The sequence below is a fragment of the Aedes aegypti genome, chromosome 1 (genome assembly GCF_002204515.2).
Source record: "Aedes aegypti strain LVP_AGWG chromosome 1, AaegL5.0 Primary Assembly, whole genome shotgun sequence".
Lineage (NCBI taxonomy): Eukaryota > Metazoa > Arthropoda > Insecta > Diptera > Culicidae > Aedes > Aedes aegypti.
In genome coordinates this window covers 161,996,628-162,009,294 of record NC_035107.1, presented here as the reverse complement: position 1 = coordinate 162,009,294, position 12,667 = coordinate 161,996,628, and the positions used below count along the sequence as shown (strand labels likewise).

The 12,667-nt window shown below is 38.4% G+C and overlaps 2 protein-coding genes across 7 annotated transcripts in view; one reads left to right on the top strand and one right to left on the bottom strand.

The window, feature by feature from the left end:
- The first annotated feature begins 2,774 nt into the window (after nucleotides 1–2,774).
- On the top strand, nucleotides 2,775–6,379 carry LOC110679001 (THAP domain-containing protein 4-like). Of its 5 annotated transcripts, XM_021852850.1 has the most exons (3): nucleotides 3,763–4,174; nucleotides 4,234–4,381; nucleotides 5,540–6,379. In XM_021852850.1, exons 2-3 carry the CDS (start codon nucleotides 4,358–4,360, stop codon nucleotides 6,053–6,055), a joined length of 540 nt encoding a protein of 179 aa, XP_021708542.1. In that variant the 5' UTR covers nucleotides 3,763–4,174; nucleotides 4,234–4,357; the 3' UTR covers nucleotides 6,056–6,379. The 5 variants fall into 5 exon arrangements, with proteins under 5 accessions (XP_021708548.1, XP_021708521.1, XP_021708519.1 ...); XM_021852856.1 differs by lacking the exons at nucleotides 3,763–4,174; nucleotides 4,234–4,381 and adding an exon at nucleotides 2,775–3,384; XM_021852829.1 differs by lacking the exons at nucleotides 3,763–4,174; nucleotides 4,234–4,381 and adding an exon at nucleotides 3,395–3,430.
- Nucleotides 5,995–12,667, bottom strand: part of LOC5578695 — a 26,489-nt gene continuing 19,816 nt past the window's right edge. For both annotated transcript variants that reach the window (XM_001657044.2, XM_021852815.1), the window contains 2 exons: nucleotides 6,436–6,568; nucleotides 5,995–6,327 (listed from right to left, as the gene is read on the bottom strand). In XM_001657044.2, coding sequence (XP_001657094.2) covers nucleotides 6,075–6,327; nucleotides 6,436–6,568 — 386 coding nt within the window. In that variant the 3' untranslated portion in view covers nucleotides 5,995–6,074. The remainder of the gene's footprint in view (nucleotides 6,328–6,435; nucleotides 6,569–12,667) is intronic.

Below are 12,667 nucleotides of genomic sequence, written 5' to 3'. Positions count from 1 at the left end.
TTTCTGATCTCCAATCTAGCAAATAATTAAAAAAAAAAAAACAAACGTGCATATTGTGTTGAACTTTTATTGAATTAAATCACAAAATAGTATATAGGGGTAATGCACAAATTACGTCACGCTCTAAGGGGGGGGAGGTGGTCAAGCCAAGCGTGACAAGTCTTACAACATTTTTGGAGTACTAATACAAAAAACGTGACAAAGGGGGGGGGGGGAGGTGGTAAAAAAAGTTGAAATTTAGCGTGACATAATTTGTATACTATCCCATATTTGAATGATGAATTGGTGGACTCCGTTCTACAGCAAGGTCATGGTCGTATAAACAGCTGCAGAGACAATTGGTCTGGTCTGTGGTAGTGCCACCGAACATCGTAGCAATGCAGCTTTCTACCATCACCACCGAGTACTTTACTAGAGTTGCGCTGATCAAAAGGTTGCAGGACATCGGTTCCACTGAAGTTCATGCTAATCACCACCGCAAAGTTTTATTACGACTCTATTTCTGGAAACACAGTGATAAGCTGTAACTATGTAAGTGTATTTTTATTTTGAGCACCGTTCCTACTTGTTAGTAGTTGACAGTTATTCTAAATGGGTTGAAATAGAGGTAATGAGAAATGGCACAGATTGTGATAAAGTTTTGAAGAAATTAGTAGCTTTGATTGCTAGATTTGGTTAACCAGATGTATTAGTATCAGACGGGGGTCCTCCATTTGATGCGCATGCTTTCGTAATTTTTTTTAAAACGGCAGGGAATAAATGTTCTAAAAAATCCGCCATATAACCCTTCTAGTAATGGTCAGACTGAAAAGTTGGTGAGAACCGTAAAAGATGTTTTAAAAAAGTTTTTACTTGATCCAAAATTTTCCAATTTGGCCATGGAGGACCAGATTAATTTGTTTTTAATTAACTACAGAAATAACTGTCTTTCTATTGAAGGGGAATATCCTTTAAAAATGATTTTCTCATACAAGCCGAAAACAATATTGGACTTACTAAATCCTAAACTTCGCTACAAAAAGTTTTTGATGGAGCAAGCTGTACATGAAGATTTAATTAAGAGTAAAAACTCAACTCCAACGGATGAGGATTTTAATTCAAAAGCTTATGGTGGTTCTCAAACAGACTCACCTGATCCTTTTGACAGCCTGACAGCTGGAGACGAATTGTGGTACAAGAGTCATAATCCTAATTGCACAGCTAAATGGCTTAAAGCAAACTTTACTAAAAGGCTCTCTCGCAACACATTCCAGGTGCGAATTGGAAGCGTGCTAACCATGGCGCATCGAGGTCAACTACGCGTACGTAAGTGTGGCAACTTTAATGAAAAGCCTAATATTCGGCTGGTCCGGCCATTACCGGAGCTAAAAGCCGTAAGCTAGGAGGAGTTTCGAAGATTTACAGAACAAGAGATCAGACGTGGACAGAAGAGAAGAATTGTCGAAAGTGTTGATAGCCCATATCTTGAAACAGAAAAATCGCCGGATGGTCCAAGCCGTTCGAAAAGAAAACGAAGAGTAAACCGTGATAATGATTTTGTTTATAAATGAAAAGGTTGTGAACTCGAATTGTTGTTCAAAAAAATTCTATACTCGTTGAATGTTATTGTTATTCTTTATTGAGTGCTCTGAATTATGAATTGAATATAATTGTCAAAACTAGAAATTTGTATTCTGAACTTCCGAAGAGGGAAGAACTGAGATGTTTGTTATAAGCGTGTTCGCTATAATGATTCTGATTATTACCTAATTATACGTAAGCTAGATTAAGAGTGTAAAATACAATCACTTTTGTACATGACATATACACCAATCAAAGAAGCATCGGAGGCAGACGAAGGTCTGATGAGAATAAAATATAAATCATAAGCACAGACAAACAGACGTCACACTCTCATCGCTGTCCATCGACCAACTTTTTAACGATCGATTCAAATATTGGGTAGGTGGTGAATCGACCACCCGCAGCGCTCGCGTCGATTTTGTTCGTGTTTAACGTTTACACACTACCGCCACCTGTTGGTCCATCGGCCAACTACAGTGTTTTTAGCATTGGGCGTACATGATTTCGCGACTATGATTTTGATCGAGATTTGTTCTAAGTGTTACGTCTGTTTCTCTGTGTCATAAGGGTCATTCGATTCTGACACCTAGCTGGAAACAGTTGACTTTGTTTCCCCTTTATTTTAGAAACCCAACAGTTACCAAAAAGTGCACTCTCCCTAGTTCAACTGATTTTATTAATTCCAAGTCCCTTTTGGAGGACTTGTCATTCTGCTGTAGGGTTTTTCGAAAGCTTGTGAGCTCATATTTGGCCACAATATGCGTCGTATTTAAGTGCTTCTTATTGCAAAGTTTCAGACGATTCGGCCGAGAAAAACCCCCCATGCCAAAGTGAATCATTGAAGTGCCCAAGTGGATCTGCACCCTATCATAAAATACTTTTATGGAGAATCATAGATATCAATTGCCCATTGCACAGCGACGTCATCAGAAAATTGCTCTCTTTCCCTCCTTCGGGAAATCTGAAAACAACGGTGCCAATACCTGTCAAAGTAGACAGGTACTGGCACCATTGTTTTCAAGTTTCGTTGAAGAGCGAAAGAGTGAGATTTTCACCGTGAAATGCCTAATTATGGAATTCTTTAGGGGCTCATTCACAAATTTCATAACGTTGAAGGGGGTGGGTGAGGTTTGAAAAGTTGTTACAGTTCATATAAAATTTGAAATATATTCATACAAAATGCGTTACGAGAGGGTGGGTGGGTGTCAAAAATGATCATTTTTGGCGTTACGAAATTTGTGAATAAACCCTAGGACCTTTATATATTTAAAGAATATCTCTTTGAATTTAAGAGAAGAAAGATATTCATAAGAAGAGACCAGCCAAGGGCTGAAAGTCTCTTTAATAAAGAAAATTCATTCATTCATTCATAAGATTTCTAATGATAACGAAAAAAAAACTTTTGAATATCGAACGTTTTGTACTTCATAAGAATATTTGAAAGAGAGAAAACCACTTAAAAAACATTAAAGTGACATGATAATCTCCTTTAGGCATGGCGTGGCTATTTGTATGCGCTTGGCGCAATGCAACGTAAATCAAATGTATCACGTACATAAGCAGCTACAAGTGAGCGAGCTTCACCCACATATATGAAAACAAGCGTAACAGTCACTAATTGCTGTCATATGAAAAAGGCAGGACAAATTATGACGTCACTAATTGTTTTGTTTACATTATTTTCTTTTAACTAATACATCGCCGTTTCTTCTTCTTTATTACCTTGGTAAATATTGTCCTTGATTAGAAAGCTTTTGTTTTTTTAGAGCTCAGGAACAGGATCAACAAGACCATTGAATCTTAACATTAGTCGTAAAGCAGGTATGTCAACTTAATGCTCTATTCCTTTTTACATCACTCGATTCAGGTTTACAATTATTGTACTCTAGTCTCAAATCATTGGATCCAAATACAGTTGCATTGCGCAACTCTTCGTTTAGCAATCATCAATTGACCACTAGTCAGAAAAGCGTATAGGCAGAATTAACAAATTATACACAATCCAAGGGATTACAGATTTTATTATCCGAAAAAAACTTGTTTAGTCATTGTGATTTGTTAGAAAACCATTAACAAATGAGTGTTTCAAGAAATATATTTTAGATAAAGTGACCAGATATTTTAGACTTCAATGCGGGACACCAATTATAAACTTTTGAAAATTAGTGTAAATAACATTGAACATTACTCATTTTCTTGCCATTAATTTTTAAAATAAATAAAAAAAAACTCAATGTACAGGATGTTTTGCACTTTTAATCAAAATTCCACATTTATTTTCATAACCTGTGGTTTGTTCGATATTGAATATATAAAGAATCACATGCGTGAAATTGTTGATTCAGTGTTCTCTATTAATATGTTAACTAAAAAAATGAAATGAATAAAGAATAACAAAACAAATATCAATTGAGATCTGCATTATATTTTATTTTCGAGCCAGAATTCTTAAGGGTTTTCAACCAGTATGTTGTCAGCTGTTTAAACCAGTTTCAAAGACATCGAGGCAAAAATGTATGTTTTTTTCGAACTTGATCCTTTTAAGATTCGGGACTGAATATTCTAAAAGAAAGAATCTAAATCAAGAATGGTTCATATTTAGATTCGATGAGTTAGTATGCTAAACAAAATCCTCAGAATCTAGAATTGATTATGGGAAAATCTTTGCAGGAGTTGAATTAAAATATCTTGAGAACAGAACAAACACAAACTATTGGAAGCTTCTGAACAGAATCAAGAGAAAGTTTTCAACAGTGTCTAGAGAAAATCCTGAATTAAATCATGAGCTGAAAATATGATAAATGTGGTTCCGTATTCTGTAAGTATTTTGATCAACTTTGGCTAAAATATTGTGAAAATGTCTACCCATTAACACCTACTGTGAAGATTCTGATTTAATTCCGATCAGAAATCAAATAGTTACAGCAATCTGTATGGATCCTGTGTGAATCTGGATTAGAAGTTTGTTGGTTCATGGAGAAAACCGACTAGTATGTGAATTTTAATGTTCAATTTGCATATGAGAATAAATTGCATTTCATTGTTTATATTTAAAGTACAAATTTCATAATTTTTGGCTATTTCTACAATCCGGGACGTTTTCCGGGACGCTTGGTGATGCGGGATAGGTTGGTCAAATCCGGGACTGTTCCGCATAATCCGGAACGTCTGGTCTTTTTAATACACATGAAAACCAGTTTAAGGTGAAGATGAATCGAAACCAAGCTTCAAATTTTCAAGAGCACAAATCTGGAGAAACAAACATCCGTTGAAGCTGAAAACTTAATCGATTGGGCACCACCAGCTAGTGATTAATCGATTAGGTTTTCAGCTTAAGGTGCAAGAAAAAATGGCACAGACTCTTTAGTCTTCATACTAAATAGAATTTTACTTCTTCCTGTGGGAATCAGGCCCCTTTTTTTCAACCAATTTTCGACACGGTTTAAAACCGTGAATAGCTCAAACTTGGAAAATGATGGTAGCAGGATATTATTGTATAGTTACTGTTAGCACTTTGAATGGCCTTAGAATGTGGATCTTGTTAAATTTAAATACATATAAGTTTAGTCTATTAGAGAGCCATAATCGGTTCATATTCACCTCGTAAAGTACGACACTCTGTGTTAAAATTTACACACGACGACATTGTTGGTCAAAATTTGACCAACTTAATTTATTCAGGCGAATAGTATCGCTTGATATTGGCATATTTGGGGCACAAACAACCAATCGTAAACATTTCAAATTAATAGAACGTGTTGATGGTTTTCCAATACTTGAAAAGCAGTTTTCGGGTAACAATCCTAAAAAAGTCCGTTTCTGCGTTTAATCAATTATCAAAAATGAACGTCCTTTTTTCATGAATTATTGATCATTCAAAAATAAACTGCTTCACCTCTTTTCACAAATTATCGATTATTATTAGAGTCTTAAGCTAGAAAATTAAAATTACTTTGTTCTCATCTTATCTTTGCAGATTTTCGAATTTGGCCCTCGTCTCATTATGGCAAAGATTCACGATGCTTTAAAACCAATTCAGTGGCTTATTGGAACTTGGGAATCTGTAAGTGCTAAGGGTCACTTCCCAACCATTAAGGACTTTGTCTATTCCGAAGTGCTGAAATTTGAATCGCTAGGTCAACCACTGTTAAACTATGAAGCCCGGTCACGTAACCCTGTAACAGAAGCTCCTATGCATTTGGAAAGTGGATTTCTGCGAATCAAGCCGGGCTCAAATCAGTTGGCTTTTATGATTTCACATAACTTTGGTCTCACGGTGCTCGAGGAAGGCATGGCCAAGGAAAACGAACTCGAGCTGGAATCTAAGACCATCAGCCGTATGTCATTTGCCAAAGATCCGTCAGTAAAGGCTCTAAAGAAAACTTATAAGCTCAATGAAGATGGTACGTTGGAAATAAGAACAGATATGGAAACAGACAATACTCCTATGACCAATCATTTGGTGGCCGTCTATAAGAGAAAGGATTTGTAAGTTTATTGAACAATTTTAATCACGGCAGATAGTAATAGCTGTACCCCTCCGAGTTACTCGTAATATACCATTGTGAATTGTGAGCAGGAATGTGGTGGAGAGCATTGTTGTTTGAATCCATGTTAAGATATGCTGTTGTCGCTGCTGTTTGAGTCACTGGAGGCGGTGAATTGTAGGGAGGCATATCGTAGCAATAGTCCATTGTATGCGCAGGAGGAGTTGTTGAATACTGTAGTTCTCTCCGCAAATGTTGAATGTACTGAATAGCAAGTCTGGAAAACATATAAAATAGTGAATAATAAATTATACTGGCACAGATAGTAACATGTTGCTTTATTTCAATGGCTTCCGTATTTACTTTATATTACTCTAATACCAACCTCAAACATTCTATTTTGGAATATTTTTTCCCAGACGGTTTTGTTCGTGGTAGTTTCGAACGAAGTAAATCAAAAGCCCGATTCATATCACGCATTCTGGTCCTCTCGCGATCGCATGCTGTTTTTTTGTAATCTACGTAGAAAAAATGAGAAATAAATTGATAATATTAATACAAAATGTAAAAAAGCTTAAGACGAGCTCTTTGCTAAAATTAGTGAAATTCCCTAATAAGTTTGAAATATCTTCCCGAGTTTTATTTTGACTTGTTATCACATATTTGTTACATTTTGGATTTTATAAAATTCTGCAGACAAATAAGAAACATTAAGTGAACACGAGTAAACAGACGGAACACTTTCGAATTTTCCATCGACCAGCTCCTCCCCTTTCAATTGTCTTCATACGGATTGCCGTTCTAATTGTTTCAAAACAAATGGAAACATCCCTGCCGCCGCAGGCAACTTCTATTTTGCTTCTTCATTAACGGCTAATCCCAACAAAAAATCATCACCTACTTCTAAGATATTTCCCTCTGATCCCTATTTGCCCCGTGGTACATTATTTTTAATTGTAATAATCGTCCTTTGTATGGTATAGAAGACAAGCTGCTTAATTTTCTAACAGCTAATAACAGTTATTACTGAAACTTATTTGAAACCTGGATCCAATCTTTTGTGTTCATCGTAATGATCTTGATAGGGCATGTGGGTGAGTTGCAATCATCATTCATAGGTATATAAAACATCAACTTTTTTTGCCATTTGAAACCAAAATTTTTGAAACTTTGGGTGTTTCTGTTGAAACACAGCTTGGTAAATATACTTTCATAATTGCCTATTTGCCTTTTTAATGCACTGGGCAGCAAGTTGATTTGCTTCAAACTTTTTTGTCATTGGTGACTTTAATGCCAAACATCGGTCATGGAATAATTCGCAAAAAATTTATTGGCTGCTTGGGCACGTCAGGAGTTAATCATTAATATTAACCTCCTTTTCCCGAGCAGCCTAGATAGCCGCGTAGTGTCGGTAGCGGTTGTTTCAACTGGCTAAGAATTAACACTACGGACTGCCTGTTCCGGTGGTAAAAGTCCACCTCACAGGTGACCCCTAATTTATGGTGTGATGCGTACCGTGCCTAGGAATGAATGGTTAGGGGGGTCTAAATAAAACCCAACCACTAACGGAGCCTGTGGGGTACCAGGGCGCTTAATCCTGCCTAGTTTGGGTAGTGGCTACGGTTAGGTTAGCTCAGATCAATCTTCAGCATAAAAGAACAGCAACGATCAATCTTTGCAGACTCATGCAAAATGGTGCAGCCCAAGTGGCGCTAGTTCAAGAACCCTACTTTCGTAGAAAGAACTTCTATCTAGGTAACCTTGTGGACCCAGTTTTTGATACTTTCAGTAAACTTGAAATGGCAAACTCGCGCTCCATGCCCCGCGCATGCGTGCTCGTTAATTAAGCAATCGTTGCTACACTCATTTCTGAGTTAACTACCAGAGATGTATGTGCTGTCACAATCGATGTTTCTGTTGGTGATCTCAACAGGAAATACGTCTATTGTTCGGTATATTTACCACATGATGAACCATCCCCAACGGATGACTTCAAACGAGTTGTCGTACACTGCGTAACAAAAGGCCTTCCGCTGATTGTGGGCAGTGATGCCAATGCTCATCACATCATCAGCTCAGATATAAATTTGAGAGGTTCCAGTCTGATGGAATACTTAAGTAGTACAGACCTTGGATTACTTAACATAGGCAATCGCCCAACCTTCATGGTTTCTAAAAGAGAAGAAGTGTTAGACATAACCCTCTGCTCGAATAGAATCAGTCACGAGTTGACGAATTGGCATGTATCAGATGAGGAATCATTATCTGATCATCGCTACATCTTCTTTGAAAATTCAAATGTAACTGCGCAGACTTTGCGTTTTAGGAATCCCCGGTCAACAAACTGGGAACTCTATATTGAATTGGTTGCGACCAAATTTCATGGATATTCTCCGTCCATTGAAAATCCAAGTGATCTGGATGATGCTGTTGATACTACAACATCCTACATTATGGAAGCTTTTGAAGAAGCATGTCCTCTGCGGTCTGTAAAGACTACAAGAGGGACCCCATGGTGGAATTCCGATCTGACTAGACTCAGGAAACAATGTAGAAGGAGTTTGAACAGACGCTGTTCAGCTGGATCAGAGCCGTTCAAGTTGGCTCGCAAAGCTTACAAGAAGGCTCTTCGTTCTGCTGAACGATCCGGCTGGAAAAACCTTTGTATAAATGTTTCCAGTTTGAGTGAAGTCAGTCGGTTGAACAAAATCCTTGCAAAATCTAAGGATTTCCAAGTGAACGAAATTCGCTTACCTAATGGTGACTTTACTTCTTCCGATGAAGAAGTTTTAGAATGTTTATTCAATACACACTTCCCCGGATGTGTGCACATAGCATCTACGGATTAACCAAATGTCTTTTCATGTAGTTACGAGTCTCTGGCCTCGGCTCGCAGTATCGTAACTACTGAATCGATTCAATGGGCACTCAATAGTTTTGCTCCTTTTAAAATCCCCAGGAGCGGATGGGATTTATCCTGTTCTGCTCCAAAAGAGATTTGAGTTTATCAAACATGTTTTGAAAAAGCTACTTGTAAGCAGTTTTGCTACCGGGTACATTCCCAGATCCTGGCGTGATATTACAGTATGGCCCATAAAAAAATGCGAAAATTGTTTGAACGTGAATATAGCATTCACAGGCGTTATTTTCATTGGTTTTGATAGTGAATGTAATTTCTGATTATTGTAGTATATTCTGACACAACTTCGCTATCCAGGACAACTTTTGTCATATTTTTCTTACTGTCCTAAATAATGTAATAAAGCAAATAAGTTCAAAGAGTTTTTCCGCCCAAAGCTAGAAACAGCGTCTGATTGTCGTATACTCTGGTGATAAACTTTCCACCTTCAAAAATCACACTTGATTGTTGAAAATTTTAGTTTGTTTGGTATCAGAGGATGGAGGAGTGCTTAGAGAACGTGTTCTTCAAGATCACAATGAAATATTTTGCCAGGGTCATAGTTTTGAGGGCATTTGCGTCTTGTAGGTTTGATATGCCGTTATTTGTTGTTAAAGTTGAATAAAAAATAAATACGGAGGTTTATAATAGATTTTTGAGGATAAAATTTATTTCTTCGGTTAGAGACAGCTTATATCAATACTAGCTCATAGGTTTTGAGCAAAACGGAGCCGCTTATCACACTTATATGAAGGTTCAATCAAAGCTCTCCAAAATGAGCCATTTTTTCGAAAATATGTTTAAGTCTCCAATTACCCAGGTATGAACCGATTCTTTCTTTTGATATGGGCGTTTGCTGGAGACAAGGCCTGTGAAGAATCTCACGCCATCGTTGATGTTTTAGAAGCTTTCATCACACAGATATTGAACTCGACGGCCGCATGATAAAATTTGAAGGTATGCTTTCAATTCCTCTCTGGTATGGTGAAAGTATCAGATAAAACCATGTCCAAAGCGAAAATCTAAGTCTAAATAGATTAAACAATACAAGTAATAAATAATATTTATGTTTCATTTACATTTTCTATGTAAAAACTATCATAAAACATGATATGACGATTTTCGCATTTATGGGCCATACTGTACTGTAAAGTTTATCCCGAAAGGAGGACGTGCGTCGTATGAAGAAGCGAAGAGTTTTAGACCAATCAGTCTGACCTCTTTTCTTCTGAAATGTCTGGAACGCATTATCGATCATCACATCCGTGATGTTTATTTGGCAAACATGCCTCTTCATGTGAATCAACATGCTTACCAATCTGGAAAGTCCACTGTGACTCTTTTACACAAAGTTGTATACGATATCGAGAAAGCATTCGCTCAGAAGCAATCCTGCTTGGGTGTTTTCTTGGATATTGAGGGTGCCTTTGATAACGTGTCTTTCGATGCCATATTGGAAGCCGCACGAAACCATGGGCTACCTACAATGATTACCAATTGGATTCATCAAATGCTCAAAAACCGACATCTCTTCTCGACATTGAGTCAAGCAGCGATTCGAAAATTGAGTGTTTGCGGATGCCCCCAAGGGGGAGTCTTGTCACCACTTTTGTGGAATCTCGTAGCAGATACGCTATTGAGGCAACTCAATAATTGCGGTTTTCCAACTTATGGATTTGCCGACGACTATCTAGCTCTGATAGTTGGTATGTGCATATGCACCCTATTCGACCTGATGCAAAGTGCTCTTCAGGTAGTCGAGAGTTGGTGTCGCCAATATGGCCTTTCGGTTAACCCGAATAAAACATCTATTGTTCTTTTTGCGGAAAGACGAAACCGCGATGGAATTCGACCTTTAAGTCTTTTTGGCACTGAGATTAATGTGACTGATCAAGTAAAGTATGTCGGAGTCATTCTAGATTCCAAACTTTCATGGACACCTCACATTGATTTCAGAGTCAAAAAAGCTTGCATGGCCTTCGGTCAATGCCGGCGAACCTTTGGTAAAACTTGGGGCCTCATACCCCCTCATTTGATATATAATGGATTTACACAACAGTTGTTCGACCTATATTGGCATATGGATGTCTTGTGTGGTGGCAAAAGGGCGAAGTGGGAACAATCCAATCAAAATTGGGCCATCTCCAAAGGATGTGCTTGATGGCGATGTCTGGTGCGTTCTCTACGACTCCTAGGCAGCGCTCGAGGCTCTTTTCGACGTTGTGCCACTACACATATATCTTAAACAAGAAGCAATTTCTTGCTCTTACCGTTTATGGGTACTGGATCTACTGGAGAAAAATCCAGTGAATAGTAGATCTACACACACTTCGTTGTTTCCACTTCTGGTGAATTGGGACAAAATTGTCCTTGCTCCACTTTCCTTACAGGACATTTACCACACAATTCCCTTCACGGGAAGAGTGGACGTCTGGCTATTTGGAAAGAAGTATATCAAACAATATAGTATGTTACACTGATGGCTCCCTTCTTGAAGGTAGAGCTGGTGCAGGAGTATATTCTCGTGAGCTAAGGCTGAATCAGTTTTACTCACTTGGTAGAAACTGCACCGTTTTTCAGGCGGAAATATTTGCACTTATGTGTGGAGTGCAATCAGCACCTCAACAGCGCGTAATGGGTAAAGTCAAATACTTCTGTTCAGATAGTCAGGCTGCTATAAAAGCTCTCGCTTCGGCCAACTCAAGGTCGCAGCTTGTTATCGCATGTCGAACTCAAATTGAGGAACTGAATTCAGTCAACTCTGTAAACCTTGTATGGGTACCTGGCCATTTTACCATCGCTGGAAATGAATTGGCTGATGAGCTGGCTCGCGATGGAGCATCACATGACTTCATTGGCCCTGAGCCGGCTATTCCAATTTCGAAGTGCTGGGTGAAGCTTCAGATAAACTCTTGGGCGGCAACTCAGCACAAGCAATATTGGAATAGTTTGGAGTCATGTCGTCAAACAAAATTGTACATTACTGAGCCATCTCCAAGGGTGGCGAAGTATTTAACAAATCTGTCAAAGCAGAATTGCAGTCTCTTGGTCAGAGCGTTGACAGGCCACTGCCGACTCAACTATCACATGGCAAATATTCAGCGTGCTGACTCATTTGTGTGTGATAGTTGTGACTCCGATTATGGAACTTCGTATCACCTGATATGTAACTGTCCAGTTTTTTCACAAATGCTATTCCAATTACTTGGTAAACACTTATAAAGTGAAACTGAATTCAGAAGCCTGAATCTTCAGGACATTCTGTTATTCTTAACCCGCTGTGGTAATGAGCTATAGGCTCTCTTTACGCTCATGCGTTTTGCAGTGCCCTTTTTAGGGCGCTGTTCGAACCCATTGTGGTATGGAGCTACATGCTCTCATTTCGCTTATGCGATCTTCCCTCTTCAAGGGACTCCATTCCTATTTCCTCCCATGTTTCCCTTCCCTTTCCTCTCCCATCGGGTAGATGATGAAATAGGCTCAAATATGGCGATGGCACAAATCTCCCAACTGGTGGGGAACGTGCCTTTGGAGCCGGCCTTCTGATACCTGATACCTGGGCAGCAAGTTGATTTGCTTCAAACTTTTTTGTCATTGGTGACTTTAATGCCAAGCATCGGTCATGGAATAATTCGCAAAAATTCAATTTTTCCTCTTCTAGAAACCCCCCGATTCTCAATCTCCTATTAGCTTCACTTTCAATTATTCACGAGCCGAT